This window comes from Myxine glutinosa, chromosome 5 (genome assembly GCF_964187855.1).
Source record: "Myxine glutinosa chromosome 5, kmMyxGlut1.1, whole genome shotgun sequence".
NCBI classification, from domain to species: Eukaryota; Metazoa; Chordata; class Myxini; order Myxiniformes; family Myxinidae; genus Myxine; species Myxine glutinosa.
Window position 1 is genome coordinate 38,617,943 of NC_136265.1, and position 20,379 is coordinate 38,638,321.

Genomic DNA, 20,379 nt, shown 5'->3' on the forward strand with positions numbered 1-20,379 from the left:
GACAAGAGTTCGTTTTTACAGAAGATCGAGTCAGAGAGGTTCTGAGCAGTAGAGCAAACAAAAGGCCTCATCGGCTCAAACACAGTCGATGTAAACTTTATGTGAAAGCACGGCATCAAAGAGCTCTATCATGTGGTTGCACCCTCGGGACACAAGCCTAAGGTAGCAAAGCAAATGAATAAAGCTATGTACCGTCCGTAACGCCATAACTGATCGTTTTGTTTTTGGCTCACCTGGAACGAAGTTCTGGGGAGCTTATGTGATGGCGCGCAGTCAGTCCGTCTGTCAACACTTGAAACTTCTTCTCCGAAACCGCTGAAGGGATTGCGACCAAATTTGGCACAAATTATATTTGTTGTGTTGTGACTAAAGTTTGTTCACGGCATTAAAAAAAAAAAAAAAAAAAAAAAAAAATCGGGGGCTAAAGCGGTCTACCGGGGGTCAAAGTGGATCCAGGTTTGACCCCCCAAAATAGGAATTTGCTTTTATCTATGAAACTACACACACGATTTTGATGAAACTTGACCACAATCACCAGTGATGTACCAAAATTTGTTCATGGTTAAAAAAAAAGAAGAAGATATATATAATCGGGCCCTGAGGGGGTATACAGGATGGGAGGGAGGGGAGGTAGGGATTGCCCCCCAAAATAGGTATTTTTTTGTTTGTTTAAAGTTTTATGATCATGTTAGTACGATTCCACATGCTGCCCTTTCTTCTAGAAACCATTCAAATTGGTTTAAAATCCATTTAATCAGTGTAGTACAGTCGTGGCCAAAAATATTGGCACCCTTGCACTTTTTTCAAATAACTCACACTTTTCTCTGAAAATAAGGTGAAATTGACAAAAGTATTTGGTCTCCATAATTCTTTATTTCACTGTTTATATTGTATATATTGAACCTTTGTTTTTCATTCAGAACTTAATATATCCTTTTATATCAGAACATAAAAATAAATGGCATTGACAAAATTATTAACACCCTCGACTTAATATTTGGTAGCACGCCTTTGGACAAAATAACTGCAGTCAAGCGCTTCCTATAGCCATGAATGAGCTTCCTACACCTCTCTACTGGCAGTTTGGCCCACTCTTCGTGTGGAAACTGCTCCAGTTCTCCCAGATTTGAAGGGTGCCTTCTCCCAACTGCTGTTTTCAGATCTCCCAACAGGTGTTCAATGGGATTTAGATCTGGACTCATTGCTGGCCACTTCATCACAGTCCAGCGTTTTGTCTTGACCCATTCCTGGGTGCTTTTTGAAGTGTGTTTGGGTCATTGTCCTGCTGAAAGACCTGTGACCTTCGACGGAGACCGAGCTTTCCGACACTAGATGATGCCATGCGCACACATTCAACGCACCCAGTGCCAAACGTAACACGGCAACCCCCCCAAAAAAATCACTGAACCTCCTCCATGTTTGACTGTAGGGAAGGTGTTCTTTTCTTTGAAGACTTCATTTTGTTTTCTGTAAACACAGAGATGATGTGCTTTACCAAAAAGCTCGAATTGGGTCTCATCTGTCCACAGCACATTCTCCCAGAAGGATTTTGGCTTGTTCAGGTGTGTTTTGGAAAACTCCAGTTGGGATTTCTCATGTCTCTCTCTCAGCAGTGGGGTCCCCCTGGGTCTTTTCCCACAGAACCCCCTTTCATTGAGGTGGTGATGGATGGTTAGAGTTGAAACTGTCTGAAGACACATACCTTGTGTCTGAAGGTCAGCTTGAATCTGTTTGGCAGTTGATCGAGGTGCTTTCTCCACCATTCGGACAATCCTTCGCTGCAATATTCGATCAAGTTTTCTCTTGCGGCCACGTCCAGGGAGGTTTGCTACAATGCCACGGGCCTTAAACTTCCTGATAGCATTGCGTACAGTGGACACAGGAACATCAAGATCTCTGGAGATCGTCTATATTTGGCTACAATCTTGTGTCTGACCTCAGACAATTCTCTGGTTTTCTTTCTTTTCTCCATGCTCATTGCGGTACACACAGTGACACAAAACAGCAGAATGATTCCTTTTCTCTATTCAAACTGGTTGAATGAGTGATTTGTATATTGCAGGCACCTGCAACTCACCAAGGGGTGTGTTCAATTCCAAAGTAAAGGAGAATCACCTGCTTGAAATCTATTTCTAACATCTTCTAAAAGGTGCCAATAATATTGTCCGGGCCATTTTAGGATTTCTGTGTGGAATAAGCTAAGATTGTCATTTTTCAGCTTTTTTTTGTTTTGTTCCACTGCAAACCAAAGAAATACAAAGTGGATACCAAAAGATTTTTTAATTTCAACGATTTTCTGGAAGAACCCAGTGTGTACCCTGGTTTAGAATAGGTACACCGTATCCCTGCGTGTCGTAGGAGGCGACTAAGAGGGTTGGCGTCAGGAAGGGCATCCGGCCATAAAAACAAAAAATTTGCATCAAAAAGAGAACCATGACAATTACAACTACATATGGGCAGGGTACAGCCCGAAGTGGAGATCGGTTTCTGAGTTTTGGGACATGGAATGTAGGGACAATGACAGGGAGATCAGGAGAAGTGGTGGAAGTATTGGTCAGAAGAAGAGTGGACATATGTTGTGTGCAAGAGACGAGATGGAAGGGAAGTGGTGTGAGAATGGTGAAGGGTAGGCAGGGACAGAAATACAAGTTTGTGTGGCAAGGGTGCCCGGAGGGCGTGAATGGTGTTGGTGTCCTGTTTTCTGAGGAGTTTGTAGACAGTGTGGTGAGTGTGACTAGAGTGAGTGATAGGTTGATGATGGTGAAAATGATGATTGGAAAGCTCTTGGTGAACGTCATCTCGGGGTATGCTCCGCAGGTTGGTCGGAGCGATGAAGAGAAGGACAAGTTCTGGTGTGCGATAGAGAAGCTGATGGAAAACGTGAAAGATGAGGAAGTTGTTGTGGTAGGAGGAGACCTAAATGGACATGTGGGAAGGAGTATGGACGGTTTTGAGGGAGTTCATGGGGGTTACGGATATGGTGTGAGAAATGGAGAAGGTGAAAGGATTTTGGAGTTTGCTGATGGAGCTGATTTGTTGATTTGTAATACTCAGTTCCAGAAAGAGGATAATAAGCTTGTTTCATACACGTCAGGTGGGTCGACGACAACCGTCGACTACCTGATGGTGCGTAGGCGAGAGAGGGGGCACCTCCGGGACACAAAGGTGATCCCGGGGGAGGAGGCTGTTTCACAGCACCACTTGGTTGTCTGCGACATAAGTGTGAAAGGTGCGAGGAGAGATCGGCGGGTGAAGTACCAACCGAGAATGAAGGTGTGGAGGTTGAAAGAGGTGACAGAAAGGGAGGCATTAAAAGACAGGCTGAGTATGGTAGAGGATGATGTGGTTGAGCTTGAAAGTGGTTGGATGTCAATGAAAGATAGTCTGTTGGGAGCCGTTGGTGGGGTATGTCGATGGACAAAAGGACCACCAAGGCACTCGGAAACATTGTGGTGGGATGATGAAGTTGGAAAGAGGATTGACGAGAAGAGGAAGAAGTTCAAGGAGTGGCAGAAGGCGAAGGGTACGGGAGCAGAAAAAGCAGAGCATGAAAGTTATAAGGCAGCCAAGAAGGCTGCAAAGAAAGAGGTAGCAAATGCGCAGGAGGCATATAGGAAAATGTTCGGAGAACGCTTGGATTCGGAAGAGGGTCAGAGAGCGGTATTCAGGATTGCAAAGCAGATCGCGAAAGAGAGGTGTGATGTGATGGGGGTGAGTTGCTTGAAGGATGAAGTGGGACAAATCGTTGTGGACCCAGATGGAATGAAAGGAAGATGGAAAAGATATATGGAAATGCTGTTGAATACAGAGAATGAATGGGATGGCAACATGGAGAGTAACCCAGTTTTAGGACCGGCAGAGAAGATAACTGAGAAGGACGTTGAGGAAGCGATAAAAGCAATGAAGAGTAGAAAAGCGGGAGGGCCGACGGGAGTTGTGGGAGATATGTGGAAGGCAGCAGGAAGTTGGGGTGTGAAGAGAATGACAGAGATCTGTAATCTGGTGGTGAAAGAAGGCCGCATTCCAGTGGATTGGGAGCCGAGTACCCTCGTCCCTCTATACAAGGGGAAAGGTGACCCTCAGGAGTGTGGCTCGTACCGAGCGATAAAGTTATTGGAGCATGGAATGAAGGTATTGGAAAGGGTGTTGGAGAGGAGGATAAGGAAGAAGGTGAAGATCGACGAAATGCAGTTTGGATTTATGCCAGGAAGAGGTTTGACAGACGCGCTCTTTATTGTGAGGCAGTTGCAGGAGAAGTACATGGAGAAGAGGAAGAAGTTGTTTCTTGGGTTTGTTGATCTGGAGAAAGCATTCAATAGGGTTCCACGCAAAGTATTGACATGGGCATTGAGGAAGTTGGGAGTGGAGGAATGGTTGATCAGAGTCGTGATGGCAATGTACAAAAGAGCGTGCACAGCTGTAAGGATGAAGGACGGGAACAGTGGTGAGTTTGAGGTGAAGGTGCGAGTGCAACAGGGGTCGGTACCAAGTCCACTACTATTTGTAGCTGTGATGGAGGTGCTGGCTCAGAACTTAAAGGAGGGTTTACCGTGGGAGTTGTTGTATGCAGATGATCTGGTGTTGATTGCGGAAAGTATGGATGGACTGAAGGAAAAGATGAACAAGTGGAAGGAATGTATGGAGACAAAAGGTCTGAAGGTGAATATCGGAAAGACGAAGGTGATGGCAAGTCGTAAAGCATGTGGTGAGGTGGAAAGAACTGGGAAGTGGCCGTGTGCTGTGTGCAGGAAGTGTGTCGGAGTGAACTCCATTCAATGTACAATGTGCGCTGAGTGGGTTCATCAAAAATGTAGTGGTTTGAGAGGGTCATTAACCAGTGTGGCAGCTACTTTCAAATGTAAGGTGTGCACAGAGGGAGCTGCAGATGGAGGAAATGTTGAGTTGGATCTTGGAGACGGCATGAAGCTGGAAGGTGTGAAAACATTTTGCTACCTCGGAGACATGCTGAATGGAGAAGGTGGATCAGACTCAGCAACGGTTGCTAGAGTGAGATGTGCATGGAAGAAGTTTCGGAAACTGAGTGGCGTGCTGATGAGGAGGGGAGTGTCGTTGAAGCTGAAGGGAAAGGTGTATGCTGCATGTGTGAGAAGTGTTATGATTTATGGGAGCGAGACATGGGTAATGAATGTAGAGCAGCAACGAAGGCTGGAAAGGGTGGAAATGCGAATGGTTCGGTGGATGTGCGGAGTATCGTTGAGAGAGAGGAAGACAAATGATGAATTGCGAAAGATGATGGGAATAGAGCCTGTGATTGATGCTGTGAAGAGGAACAGGTTGAGATGGTTTGGTCATTTGTTGAGTAAGGATGAAAGTGACTGGTTGAGAAGAGTGATGGAAATGAATGTAGAAGGAAGTCGAGGACGGGGAAGACCGAGAAAGACTTGGCTAAAGATGGTGGAAGAAGAAATGCGGGCAAGGGGGTTAACAAGGAGAGATGCAGAAAATAGGGCAAAATGGAGAAGATTGTCATGGGGACCGCAAGTCTAACCCCCGCTCTAGCAGGGAAATGGCCTTGAAATGCATGTTGTTGTTGTTGTTGTTGTTGATTTTCTGGAAGAAATGGTGCATTATTTGAAAAAAGTTGCAGGGTGCCCATATTTTTGGCCACGAATGTATACCGTTTATTCTACCGGGCGAGCACTAGGGGTATTGCCCCTATGTTTTGATATTCTTCATTGCAATATTTCATATTGCCTTTCATATTTTGTGTTAGGTTTTTTTCCTTTTGTTGATATAACGTTATATTGGTCAATGCGTTTCATAACTTGCATCTAATAATTTCTTGATTTTGGTATTCATGAATTTTGATAACACCTTTGGTATTCATGAATTTTGTGCCTAATGTTAGATGAATTTTGTTTTCGTTTTTCTTTTGTATTATGTTTACTAGTAAGGTACCCGTGCTGAGCACGGGTGGGAGGCCAGAAGCAAACAGACAATGCAGAAACGGCGAATGCTAAAGCATAAAACCAATAAATTCCAAATTCCTGTAGCACCTTCAGTCGCACGTCAGACATGGACAGCAAGTTCGTGAAGGACTTCCATGAAAAACGTACCCGTTCGCAAACAAACAGGTACGTTCACGTATAGAAACATCGATCGTGGGACCGTGGCGAATCTGTATATGGCGATCCACGAATTCACCTTTAGAAAGTAGAAACCGTCACGACATTCCGTCATTCACTTGAACTCGATATCTCTTTTTTCATTCCAAACAGCACAACTCCAATCACAAATTAAATAACATTGATATAAAAAATAAACTTTTAACAACATTCATGGCATAAACAAATATTTAAATCCTGATGTGAAGTTCCGTACGGTTGGGTGAACACAATTACGAATTCAAAATCGTAATTGTATTCACTCAATTCCAATCATCAATCGATACTTTAACAAAACGATTAACACGATTAATGTTTAACAATTTAACATTACGATTGAATGACGGTTGTATTGGGATATTATCAAACCCACTCATGGCCGTCATCTGTCCACTTCCGCATTCGCGGTAGGTTCATAATTCTCATCAAAATCTAAACAGTATTTGTAGAATTTCAATAAAAGCCACATCACTGTTCATATCAGTAACTATTATTCCATCGTGTTTGGAAAAACTGGAAAATTGGAAAAACAATATAGCCTATCTTACTCCAGGGGGTCCCAGGATTACCGACCCAAAATATTGTTGCAATCGGTTCAGCCGTTTTGGCGGTTCCTGGGAACGGACGGACAGACGGACAGACAGACAGACAGACAGACGGACATTTAGTGAATTATAGTAAGATGATATGTAAAATTCTGTTATCACCTTGAGTACCCTGTAGGGTGGGTATGTGCAAATTACAAATACTAGGACGTGCCCGTACGTGGGTGCCCGTACGTGCGTGCAAAAAAGCATGCGTGCAAACAACAACAACAAAAAAAAAACTTTGAAACCACGTGGCAGTAACGACCACAGAAACCCCCCCTCTATTTACATGAAATGGTTTGGTCCATTCGCAACGACCACAGAACCCCCCCCTCTATTTACATGAAATGGTTTGGTCCAAAGCGAACGGCTTGCGGAGTTTGGTAAAGAAATCGCCATAGCTCGGTAACTACTTCTCCGATTAATATGAAACCTTGAAAAGGCACATCCTCGGGTCCCCAGCAATATACCTGGCAAGTTTCAAGTATATCGGACCGGTAGTTGTCGAGAAACAGCGGTCACAGACAAACACACACACACACACACACACACAGAGATTACTGGAATTATAGATAGATACATTATTATTACATTATTAGTATTATCTGTTTGAAAGCAGCAACTATGGGGAGGCAACTGGATAGTTCTGTACCTCTAGACCCCCACCAAGGCAGGAGCCATTGATTGCAGCCACCACAGGCTTGTTAGAAGCTTCTAGACGTGCCATACACTGCTGACCATACAGCGACAGCTCCGTCACTTCCTTGGCTGAGCTGCATGCCGATATCATGCTGTAGAGAGAGCACCAGAGAAAATTGGTCAACTGCTCCACTCTAAACAAATCCCCCTCTATAAGGCAAAGAAGATTAATAATAATCCTGGAATTAAAGTTCCATGGCAAAAATAAAAAGGGTATGTACGTTGGGATTTTCTTAAGGCGTTGAGTAATGGATTTTTGGGGAAATCCTTTAATGCCTCAATGCATACATACTAGCTCAACCCAATATATTACCTTTACTAAGGTCATCAAAAGAGACGTGTATCAAGAGTCATCTTGCATTGCTGCAAGAAGCATAAACCAGTTGGTGGTTGAATGCAAATTCGTCATCAGTGTTGAGTCTGGACCATGAATGAAATGAATGAATGATCGTTTTAAGGCCATTTTCCCCCGTTAGAGCAGGCCTTGCGGGCCCCATGACAATCAGATCATGGTTCCCTGTTTGAGGCAATGTTTTTATGGCCGGATGCCCTTCCTGAGTCTGGACCATGCTGTATACCAATTCCCCAGAACCCGGTTAAACAGAATAAACGGCATACCGTCCATACACGCTGCTTGGCAACCAGTTGGGATGGGAGCGGAGGGATAGGTGAGGGGAACAGAATCAAAAGAAGTCTTTGTGTTGCACGTATTTGCTACAAAGTTGAACACTTGCCCTCCTGGAGCACATTGGCTACGGGAGGTACTGATGGGTGGGGCATGTGACGGTCGCTGTTGGGTGGGACAAGATAATGTGCCAATGTGCAGAGACTGTGGGAACCCGTCACTGGGCAGAGGAAAGTGGGAACACCTATTGGGCGTGGAACGTGCTGCTGTGTGTAGACAAAGCACGAGAGATAGGAGTCCAAAAAGAAAAAAAAGGAAAAAAAAAAAGACAAGAGTCCAATAGGGTTGAAGAGCACGCAACGCACTGGCATTCCACAAATTAACACCAGAAAAGGGGAAGGTGAATACAAGACTACAGTCACGGAAAACAAAGGTATATGAAAAGTACGTTGAGGTAAAAGATTTTTAAGTCCTATAATTTTCCCAATTTCATGTAATTTTCAGTTAAAAAAATAAAAATAAAAATAAAAATTTTAAAACCTCAAAAAAGGGTAGCATTTATTTTTGAGTCGGTCAGGAAACCGTAACCCTTTCATTGGTCCAATTTGAATGCAAATGCACTAATACATGGAGGACAAGCCTTACTTGATATCAGCACCAGCAATGAAACTGCCTGGTTTTTTGGAGACGAGGACAACGCTGGTCAGTGCAGAATTTGCCCACACTTCCTCCATTACCTCCTCAAATTCTTTTTGGAACTGCCGCGACAACGTGTTCACCTGCAGCGCAACACACATCACAATGACCATCAAGATGACAGGCCCACATGCAGTACTTGATGAAAACAAAAAATTGTTACGTTTGTGGAGGTAGAGGATGAAATATCCCAGTGACAGATAGGATTGCATAGGTGTAGCATGAACCGTGGATATGTCGGAGACATCTCGATGTATTAAGTAGGGAAACTGGAGCTTAAGGTTGTTTATGTGTCTTCACACGGGTGGTGGAGCGGTGTTATCTAGATAAGGGTCAAGTTCGTTTTCCCACAGTTTGTGATTGCCTCCTGTGGCTTTTCCCTACGTTTTTTTTCTTCTTTTTTCCGACAACTACAACAAGGCCAACCAATAAAACTCATGCTTGTTACAAACATCAACAATAATAACAACCTACAATTAAACAACAATAACCAACACCATGCCGAACATTCTCGTTTGACAATTAATCCCGCCCACCAACCGCGAAAGGAAAAAGGCCACGCCGCGAGGTTCGTCATTGGTCAAGCAAGACCATGGGGCGATTCAACGGAGCTCGGCGACTGGACAGAGGGACGTCAGAGTGAGAAGGATTGAAAAGGAGGAAGAAGACTCTCTCGCTCGGTCGGGGCTTTCGTGTTGGGCAGTCGCTCTTTGTCTCTGGCTTGGCGGTTCCTGGCTCGTGTGCAAGCGTGAGGATAACTTTGCCGAGCCCATGTGGACTTTTACGATCATGAGGCGGGGGTGTTCATGGCGGTTTGTGTGGCTCTTGGCGCTTCGGACAGAGTAGGGACCGAAAGAGGACAGCCCGCTTGACCTACCTCACGTACGTGGGCTGTGGAGAGTGACTCGGCGCCATTGTTGGGCATTTCCCACGCGAGGGGCGAGGGCCACTCTGTACTGCCTACTTCATTCAACGGTCTTGTTGAACAAGCTGAGTGTCGGCCAGCTTAAAACGATTCATTTTATTTTATCATTCCCCTGTTGTGTATTTGTGTTTGAATGGAGACGTCTCAAATTAGGATTTAATTTTACCTCAACATTCATTTTATTGCCGTGCTTTATTTCATTTTTGTGGCATTTATTGTCCCCCGTCGCACCACGGAGCGAAAGGGGGACTATGGTTTTCTCCTCCGTCCGTGTGTGCGTCCGTGCGTGCGTGCACTGCAATATCTTTATAAAAGTAAGCGAAGGACCGAATTCTAATTTGGTGTGTGGGTGCAATTAGGCATATGGAAGAACCCTATTGAAAGTTAGGTCGCCAAGTCAAAATCCAAGATGGCTGTCACCATATCTAAACCTTGTGAGCGGAATATCTTGAAAAATAAATGAACTACTAACTTCTAATCCGGTGTGTGGGTGTATCGAGGAATAAGGAAGAACGCTATTGAAAATTGGGTCGCCACGTCAAAATCCAAGATGGCCGCCACCATATATATGTCTGAACCTTGTGAGCGAAATATCTTGAAAAATAAACGAACTACTAACTTCTAATCTGGTGTGTGGGTGTGTCTCCAACCCACTCGCAAATATTATCGACTCTTCCATGTTTTCTGAGTCTTCCACTTTGTCAACTCACATCACTTCACCGACGGGGGACCGAGGCGTAACGCTCGTTTCATTTGTTGTGTGTTTATTTGTTTGTGAGTCGGAGAATAAACCCGTGTGGATTCTGTCTGAGGTAACCAGCGTGAACCCCGTAACGAGCCTCGATTCAGTATACAAAAAACAACAAAAAACCCCCAGAAATTGGGGGCTCGTCCAATTGAAAGTCGTGGGCTCGAAATTGGGTCTTCGTCCGGGATATAAAATTCCCTAAATTTAGTCCGGGAAAGAATTCCCTAACATTCCCAGAATTCCCAAATTTGGAACTTTTCCAACATTCCCAAATTTTCCCCCCAAAAAAAAAATTTTTTTTTTTTTTTTTAGATTTCTTGTGTGAAGGTTAACAGGTGTTAACAATAGTCACCATGGAGTTTGACGCAGGGAAGTTTGCAGCGACCCCCTAGTGAGGCACAGTTCAGAGCATTATTAAGATCGGAACTCTTTAAATTGGCCAAACATTTTAGCTTGGAGGTCCGAAGAAATATGAAGAAGGCAGAGATGCAGACAGTGGTGATACAATCTCTGGTGGGATTAGGAACATGGACAGAGGTAGCCTTGGATTGGTTACCGGAGGAACAAGAAGATGTGGAGCTCCGGAAACTGGAGATGCAATTGCAGAACCAGGAAAGGGTAGAAAAGAAAAAAGCAGAGGAAAGGAGAGCTACAGAGAACTCGAGGAAAGAAGAGCAGCACAGGAAAGAGAACTCGAGGAAAGAAGAGCAGCACAGGAAAGAGAACTCGAGGAAAGAAAAGCAGAGGAAAGGAGAGTTGAAAGAGAACTCCAGGAAAGGGTAGAAAAGGAAAAAGCAGTGGAAACGAGAGTTGCAAGGGAACTCGAAGCAGAGGAGAAAAAAGCGGAAAGGGAGTTAAAGGCACACAAAATGGCACTTCAGCAGGAAATTAAAGCCAAGGAGCTGGATTTAATGAGAGAACGAGGAGAGGTACCATCCATGCCGACTGGTTCGACAACTAGTCAGAACACCTGGGATGTTGGCAGACATGTGAGGCTGGTTCCACTCTTCAATGAAAAGGAGGTAGCCAAGTTTTTTTTACACTTTGAGAAAGTGGCTCGAATGCTAAACTGGCCGGAGGAGTCCTGGACCATATTAGTGCAAAGTGTTCTGGTGGGTAAAGCTCAAGATATTTATTCGGCTTTACCGATTGACCAATGTGCAGATTATGAGATAGTGAAGAAAACCATTCTCAAAACCTATGAATTTGTCCCTGAAGCTTACCGGCAAAAATTCCGGAATGCCAGGAAGAGGGAGAGTGAGACCCATGTGGAGTTTGCCAGGATGCAAGAAACCATGTTTGATCGGTGGTGTGATTCAAAAGGAGTTGGGAAAGACTTCGAACTACTGCGACAATTGATCCTGGTGGAGTAATTCCAACAGTGTGTCCATGAGGACATTAAAGTTCATCTGGAGGGAAAGGAAAGTACCAAAGCTGTATGAGGCAGCAGCCATGGCTGATGACTATGCCTTAACCCACAGGATGGGGTTCCACAAACCTAACTTCTCGCCTAGACCTAGCCAGGGGAGCTATGGTACATCAGGGGCGGAGAACGAAAATTCATGGGGGCGGCCTCGAGATGAATATGAGGACCACTCTGATACCACGACTTCGAGGAATCCGAAGAGAGCAGTTCCAAGGCAGACTTACCCTCCGGGGGGCTCGAGACAAACCACGAGGTTCTCCTCCGGGCCTACTTGCGCTTTTTGCCATAAACCTGGACATTTGATGTCCCACTGTTATGCGCTGGGAAAGGAAAATCAGGAGCGGAGTTCGACTAGTACCACTCCGAATGCAATGGCAAATGTGAGTAATCGCTCTCAAGAAGGTTACCAACCATTTATTTCAGAGGGGTTTGTGTCACTGGATGGAGCCTCGACTAACCGGAGACCTGTTAGGGTATTGAGGGACACCGGAGCACATCAATCTTTAATACTTGAAGGCATCTTGCCATTGTCAAAAGAGACGGCAACTGGTGATAGTGTTCGTTTACAGGGGATTGGTGGCTGTGTTAGAGCTCCACTTCATGCCATCCATTTGGAGTCCGATGTGGTGGCAGGACCGGTCACCGTAGGTTTACAAGCCACTCTTCCTGTAGAGGGAGTATCTGTTATCGGGAACGATTTGGCCGGTGGTCAAGTCTATGGCAACCCGATGGTTGTTAAAAAGCCCAGTGGGGAAAATAACACCACCCCAGTTAGGGAGGGCGACAAATTTAGCAAGTTATTTGTAGGTGGACTGAACTTCAAAACAAAGGAAGATGTTCTGGAGTCTGCCTTCAGCAAATATGGACCACTTCTGGAAGTGCTGCTGATAAAAGACAGGGAGACACAAAAGTCAAGAGGGTTTGGCTTTGTCACGTTTGAAAACTCAAAGGACGCCAGAGATGCAGAGAAGGATCTGAATAGCAAGGAGTTGGAGGGTCGGACCATAACAGTAGGGAAGGCATTTCATAGGCGTCGTGGGGGCTACAGAAGAGGACCATGGAGTAGTATTTTTGGTGGTGGCCGCAATCGATATTATTATGGAGGCTCCCAGAGTTACGGCAGCTCCCGAAGGAAGGATTGTCAGAATAGTGGCCGAGAAGGAGACCGCTATTCATGTGACTACAGTGACAAGCGGTCCCACCATAATTATTATGAAAGTTCGGAAAAATTGAAGCACTGAATGCTGCGGAGCCGCCGAGCCAAGATTCCTACACGGATTAACCGTGAACGCCACGTTCCTAAAGGCGTCCATGTAGTGAACTTCCCTACACGGATTAACCGTGAACTCCACGTTCCTAAAGGCGTCCATGTAGTGAACTTTCCTGCACGGACTAACCGTGAACCCCACGTTCCTAAAGGCGTCCATGTAGTGAATGCTTCCAGGCCTCACCACCCAACCACCATGGAACCTGGCTTTCAGCTCGGCCTCCAGGGGAAAGGTGCTGTAGACTTGCTTGACTTTGGATTTTGATCACCACCCCTTAACCTTCATTCAAAAGAAACTAAAAGAAAAAATCAGAGGGTGCTGAGATGGAGTTTGGCTTTGCAGGGGTTCAACGGGGAAATTGGACATGTAAAGGGCAGGGACAATGTCGTTGTTGACGCTTTGTCCAGAGTGAATTAATTTTGGAAATCTCTGTGGGTTGTGCGAAATTTTGTTGCTTTATTTTTGAGATGTGATAATTGTTGCTCATGGGAATTGGTGATTTGGGTTGTGAGTTTATTTTTGTTTGTTCAAAGAGTTTGCATGCAAAGAAAGTTTTCACGGTGTTCAAACTTTCTTTCTTGAGGGGGGGAAGTGTTATGGATTCGGCACTAATTATTATTGTTGTTATTATTATTGTGGTTCTAAGTATTGCGATTATTATTGTTTAAGGGAAATGGTTATTGTGGTTAAAGGGTTAAAAGCGCTCATGGTAAAAATGAGACAGGAAATCAGATCGGGAACCAGAAGACGTCGAGCGAAGAGGAAGAGGGCGTGAGGTAGGTGTGGAAAGACGCATCTGTAGAAGTTCCGTACCTAGCGTGGTCGAGCGTACATCGCGAGTGAACTTTGAGTCCTTGAAAGGAATCTCGAGCGATTGGTGTTATCGCTGGAATAGTGAAAAAGCCTGCGAAGTCAGGAACAGGCGTGAGATTCCGAAGAATCCTCGCCTAGAGGCTGCGGCTCGAGTAAGAGCCGTCCGCCATTTTGCCTCGCACGCTGCGTTCACCGAAAAAGGTTTTGGTACGCGCCAACTTTTCTCACCCTCCGGCCGTCTGCCGGGGATGTGCGTGTGCGACAGCGGCGTTTGAAGAATACGATGCGGTTCGCTGGTTGACCGGTGAATGTGCACGTCTGGATCGCGTCTTTGGGATTTCTCTTTCCACCGCCAGTTTGCTGTTGGTTGGGGACCACGGGACGGTCCCCGCCGTGCCTACACCTCCTTACTCGCCCCATCATCTCTTCGCCTCATCCCCTCGGAGTTATAGAGACATTGAGGAGTGTTCGGTTCCATTCACTGGGAGAGCAGTGAGTTTATCTTACTTAACAAGATGGTACCATCTTAAGAGATTGATTGTATGGTTGATTGCCACCATTGTTGTATGGTTCTTCTTGTGTGCTTTTTAATATATTATTTGTTCGTTGACGACCATTGGTGTGGTTTCATTATTGATTTGATCGTTTCATTTGATGGTTTAATTGATGGTTTCATTATAGATTGATTTCAACAAAGAATAACATATCTTTCTGCCGGGGGTCCTCACGGGGTTCGGAGGTTTACCGAGACCAGGGGATAGGGGAGGACCCCGTAACACCTGTTAGTACGCATGGTTAAATGAGCACTCCGCCACTGGTAGTCTGTCGGCCGGGTGAGGCCGCAGGTAGGCTCTGGGAGCGAGGTTAGAGTTCAGAGGTAGAGTTCAGCGGGGCCCGAGGATCCTAAGGAGAGGACCCAGGTAGCCCAATGCCAGAGAGGGCATAGAGGGGGTAAGTGCCAGGGAGGGCCTTCCCCAGGTTAGGGTAGCGAGGAGCTAGGCAAGCTCGGGTGGTGACGTTCAGTGGCGGAGGTGCGCAGGTAAGTAGGACCTGCTAGGAGAGCCACACGACCCAGCCCTGAAATTGTGCGAGGGCACAGTAGAGAAAAATTGGGGGTGAGACCCCAAATTGGTGAGCACCACAGGGATGGTCAATGGGAATTGGTTTTTAGAACCACATAGTGTAATGGTGGCCAATGGATTGGCAGGGCGAGACCCCGGGTAGTTTAACTGTGTTAATGTCATTTAGAAGTATAGTTAGGAGAAAGTCTCTTCGCACAATCCGCATCTACTCACCGAGGTGACAGGACTCCACACCATGTTTTGCAGATGATTTGGGAATGAAAGACGCATCTTGACGTGGGTGAGACATTGTGTTGATTCCATCCCTTCCTTCTTGGGAGGGATTGGTAACGAATTTGGTATTAGGGGATGGGAAAGACAAGACGGTAGAGACGGAATTGATAAATGTGTAAATTGTGTAAATACGGGGAAGGGCAAGGGTAGAGTAGGTGACATGGCGGGTGACGAACGAGTAGGGACGAGCTTTCTTAGCTCGCTCTCCCGCGCCCTTCATGTCGCATTACCTTGCATTGATGTGTACCCTTGCGCCCTTGCCCCCCGCTAATCTCTGCTTTGTCTGCCTCCCCACTCATGGACCATGGTCTTTTGTCCGAGGGGAGTGTGCAGGTGCCCTGAATTGTGCTGCCTGCACCCTTGCTGCCTCCTGCCTGCACTGATGCACCATATGGACCACACGTTCTGTGGCATGCCACTTATGGACCACACGTTCTGTGGCCTGGCACTTATGGACCACACGTTCTGTGGCCTGGCACATCTGCTGGGACCGACCATTGTTGCCAGCGGTATCTGGCTTGCGGACCACTGTTTTAAGTGGCATCAATGCCCAGCAGTCGGACCACCTACGTTGGCCCTGCTGGCCATAAATTTTAAAAAAGCGGACGCGGTTTGTGCCCTTTTTATTAAATCAACATCAAGCAAGAAGATCGAGCCAAGATACATCGACCCAGCAGAGAAGAAGAAGACACCATTTATTATTTTAAAATGTTTGTTTTTGTGCATTTTTGGTGCATTTTTTTTATTATGGTGCATTTTATTGGTGCATATGGGTATGGTGTATCGGTGCAGTGCATTGCAATGGCATTTTCCTCTTTTCAAAACGTTCTTCTCTTTTCCCACAAAAGACAGGTCCTGGGTTGTAGTGTAAATAATAATAAAATAAAATAAAAAACCACCTTTAGAGGCCATTTTTCCCCGCAAAGCGGGGGTTGGCCTTTTTCGGGCACCGTGGTTGTTGTTGTTTTTGTTGGTCCCCTTTTTGAAGCAATGTTTTACGGCCGGATGCCCTTCCTGCCGCCAACCCTGTTTGTCGCCTTTTACGACAAACAGGGAATTACCAGTGAACTGGTACTCAATTAGCCGACCTCGGAAGGATGACAGGCTGAGTCAACCCCCCTGGTGTTAATTCAGCGATCGACCGGGATTCGAACCCAGGATCCTAGGATCCTAAGCTGGCACCCTAGCCGCTAAGCCAACACCAGGCCTTCTGTAGTGTAAATAATAGTAGTCTTGTAAATAATACTCCCCACCGGCTTAAATGTTTAGTTTGAGAACCATTCCGTAATTCGGTTAATTGTGGGCGTGAGTCAGTTAGGTAGGACGCAATGCAGCAGGGGGGACATATCTAGTGTTAAAACTGTCGCACTCAGGGCAGTAGGTTAAAAGTAGAGGGTAACTACACCTAAGTGTCACACTAATTGTTAAGATAGTCCTATTGTTTCGGCTCGGGCCGAGCCTAGGAAAAGGGGGGCGGGGGTGCAGTGTTGCGGTTTTGAGAACCCACACATGTAAATATGACATTATTAAAGGGTTAAAGGTTGCACCCCATACAGTCCCGTGAAAAAGTAAGTACACCCCATGTAAAGTTTTGACTTTGTCAACATATTTCAACATACAGCTATTTGATCTTCATTTCAACAATATTGAGAGATAAAGGTGATATAATATAACAAATATCATGAAACATTTACATTTTGTAGTCCATTGAAAATTTAAATCAACATAAATGCAAATTACGCATGTGGAAAAAGTAAGTACACCCATGGCTCTAATAGGTGGTATTGCCCCCTTTGGCAGAAACAACCTCAAGTAGGCGTTTCTTATGACTGTCTACCAGTCTCTGACATCGACTGGGAGAAATTTTTGCCCACTCCTCCATGCAGAATTATTTCAGCTGTGCGATGTTTGAGGGGTTTATTGCATGCACAGCTCGTTTCAAATCCCCCCAGAATATCTCGATGGGATTTAGATCCGGGCTTTGACTTGGCCATTCCAGAACGCTCCATTTCTTTCTTTTTAGCCATTCCTTGGTGGATTTACTGGTATGTTTAGGGTCATTGTCATGTTGCAAGGTCCACCTTCGGTTGAGCTTCAACGTGTTCCAGAAGTGCTGGTCTTTGCCTCGGTGTTCATTGGCAAACTTTAGTCTTGCCCTGATGTTCTTTCTGTACAGCAAAGGTTTCCTCCTGGCACACCTCCCATGTAGATCAAATTTGTGCAGCCTCTTTCTAATGGTAGACTCGTGCACTTTGACATCAACAGTGGCAAGAGCTACCTGTAGACCCCGTGATAACATTCTGGGGTTCTTAGAGACGTCTTTCAGCATCTTGCGGTCTGCTCTCGGGCTGAACTTGCTGGGGCGGCCTGGCCTGAACAAGTTGGCAGTTGTTTGGAATCTTCTCCACTTGGAGATGATCTTCCGGACAGTCGAATGATTGATTTCAAATTGTTTGGAGATCTTTTTAAATCCCTTCCCAGACTCGTAGGCATCTATAACCTTCTTTCTGAAGGCGTCAGAGAGCCCTTTTGATCTAGGCATGGTGACGCCACATACTTCAACAACAAAGAGCAAACCAAACTAAATGTCTGAGGTTTAAATAAGACATGTTCTTCCAAGATCCTCTCTAACGATGTTCTAATCATTTGCACCTGACCTGATGCACCTGATTCTAATTTTAGGTATTTGAAGTAGTGATAAATGTAGGGGTGTACTTACTTTTTCTACATGCGAAATTTGCATTTATGTTTATTTAAATCATACAATGGACTACAAAATGTAAATGTTTCATGATATTTGTTATATTATATCACCTTTATCTATCAATATTGTTGAAATGAAGATCAAATAGCTGTATGTTGAAATATGTCGAAAAAGTCAAAACTTTACATGGGGTGTACTTACTTTTTCACGTGACTGTAGGTAGGCCACAAGCAACACGTAGGTCACCATAGGACTTCAGTTATTTCATTAATATGTGTTTAGATAAGGCCGTGTTTCTAATAGTTGAATCTGCGTTGTGTCAATCAAATAAGGAGCATGCCCCATTCCATTCATTTTGCAAGCCTCCCTCTCCAAGTGACGCCATTAAGCGCGCCCCTACAGTCTGTACCCCACGGCCCTCCCAAATTGGTACGCTCCTCGGCCAGCAGCAGCAGCCTTCGCTGCCCGTGAGCTTGCTCAATGCCGCCATAAGCCACGAGGTGAGGCCCGAGAAAGGGGACGGAGTGCTAGGAAGCAGGTGTGGCCACGGCAACCCACCATCAGGGCGTGGCCGGTAAGCAATGCCCAGCCAACCAGGGCTGAGGTAAGATCGCCTGATAGGCATGGCTTTTGGGCTCGCGGAGCGATCGCTGGTCCACTTATAAAAGCGAGCGCAAAGCCCTTTCACAGGACTTACCAGAGAGCACATTTGAAGGACTTACCAGAGAGCACATTTGAAGGACTGACCAGAGGACTCTTGCTGGAAGCGCGCTTGGTAAAATAACTCGTGGTTATATGCGCTTTGCGAAAGGACTTGATCGCTGGCGCTGATTTGAGAAGGCTTATTGGGAGAGCGCACATTTCACAGGACTGCAAGGAAGCGCGCTGATGAGAGAACTGTCCAGGACTGCTGTGATTAAAGAGGGCTCGCTGGCGTTGGGAGTTAAAGGCAGGACTTTGGAGAGGGGGCGTTTGGCACGAGTGTGCACGCTAGGACACCAGCTTCCCCCCGTTATATAATTGTCCGTTCGCGTTCCACTACACGCGGAGAGCTGCTGCCATTTTCCATCTGCTGCACGGTACGAGTCGGGGACCGGACGAGGTGGACGCCATCGCCGGACCCTCTACCTGTTCCACCCTACCATCTACAATCCCCGTGTGAGTGTGTATGTGAGATGGGCCCGTTTGTCCTGGGGTATTAAGAATATGACTGTTTAAGGCTGCCCTGTGTGCTTCTTCTTCCTCTTCCTATCCTGTACATTTCTTTCGTTTCCTCTTCTTTCTTTGTACATAATTAATAAACCAATCCTTGTTCTTCCTATTTTCTGGGTTTCCTCTCCATCCGATCGCATCAGTCTTTTCTCCATTGGGTAAACGTGGCACGATCGGAACCGCCATAATCGGGTTTAGTCCTTGCTAACGGCCCGAATCGCGGCTCGCTTCGTTCGCCGTGTCCACTAACGCCTGGTTCGGGTGGGAGTTATTTCCCTGCTTCACGGTCGGTGTTAGTAATTAGGTATTAGGACTAAATTGACCAATAACCCTACCTAATACCGACCGGAAGGAGCGTATAACTTCCAGGACTCTGGTCGGCCAGATAAAAGGACAAGGGGATTAAAACCCCCTTGATAAGGGGAGAGCCAACGTTCGAGATCCGCAACAATATATATATAATATGAATAAATGAATGAATGATAGTTTTTAAGGCCATTTCTCCCCGCTAGAGCAGGGGTTAGCCTTGCGGGCCCCATGACAATCATGGTTCCCTGTTTGAGGCAATGTTTTTATGGCCGGATGCCCTTCCTGACACCAACCCTTGGTCATGCTCTTACGATGTGCAGCGATACGGTGTACCTATTCTAAATCGGGGTACACACCGTGATCATTCATCCCAGCAAGCTGGTACTCAAGTTTCCGACCTCGGAAGGATGACAGGCTGAGTCAACCCCCCTGGCGTTAATTCAGCGATCGACCGGGATTCGAACCCAGGATCCTAGGATCCCAAGCCGGCACCCTAACCGCTAAGCCAACACCAGGCTGATATATATATATATATATATCCAATGTTTGCCAGCATCTTTGTAATTCATACGAAATTACATTAATGTCTCCACCCCATATGTGGCTTCCGAACAAGCTCCAATATGAGCTGTTAGTCAATACAAATAAATATAAATAAATACACCACTTGGAAGTGCTAAGGATCAGTGGTTTGGGTGCAGAAAGGAAAGAACCATGGTCAGATTGAAATAATAGGAAAGGTGCAATAGAATGAGTCGAAACAGCAACAAAAGATTTACCTTGGAGTCTGGGCAGTCAAACCTAACCACCGCCACATCACCCTTTGTTTCATAATTGCAATGCGTTCTTGCTGTATGAAGGTGGGGATTTAGGGGAAAAAAGTCAAG

At 45.7% G+C, this 20,379-nt stretch overlaps 1 protein-coding gene across 1 annotated transcript in view; it reads right to left on the minus strand.

Annotated features, from left to right (window-relative positions):
• HADHA (hydroxyacyl-CoA dehydrogenase trifunctional multienzyme complex subunit alpha) overlaps window positions 1-20,379 on the minus strand; it is a 47,827-nt gene that overhangs the window by 22,294 nt on the left and 5,154 nt on the right. Inside the window, exons 3-5 of the mRNA XM_068117303.2 lie at window positions 20,272-20,342; window positions 8,682-8,815; window positions 7,365-7,503 (exon numbers count right to left, since the gene is read on the minus strand). Coding sequence (XP_067973404.2) covers window positions 7,365-7,503; window positions 8,682-8,815; window positions 20,272-20,342 — 344 coding nt within the window. The remainder of the gene's footprint in view (window positions 1-7,364; window positions 7,504-8,681; window positions 8,816-20,271; window positions 20,343-20,379) is intronic.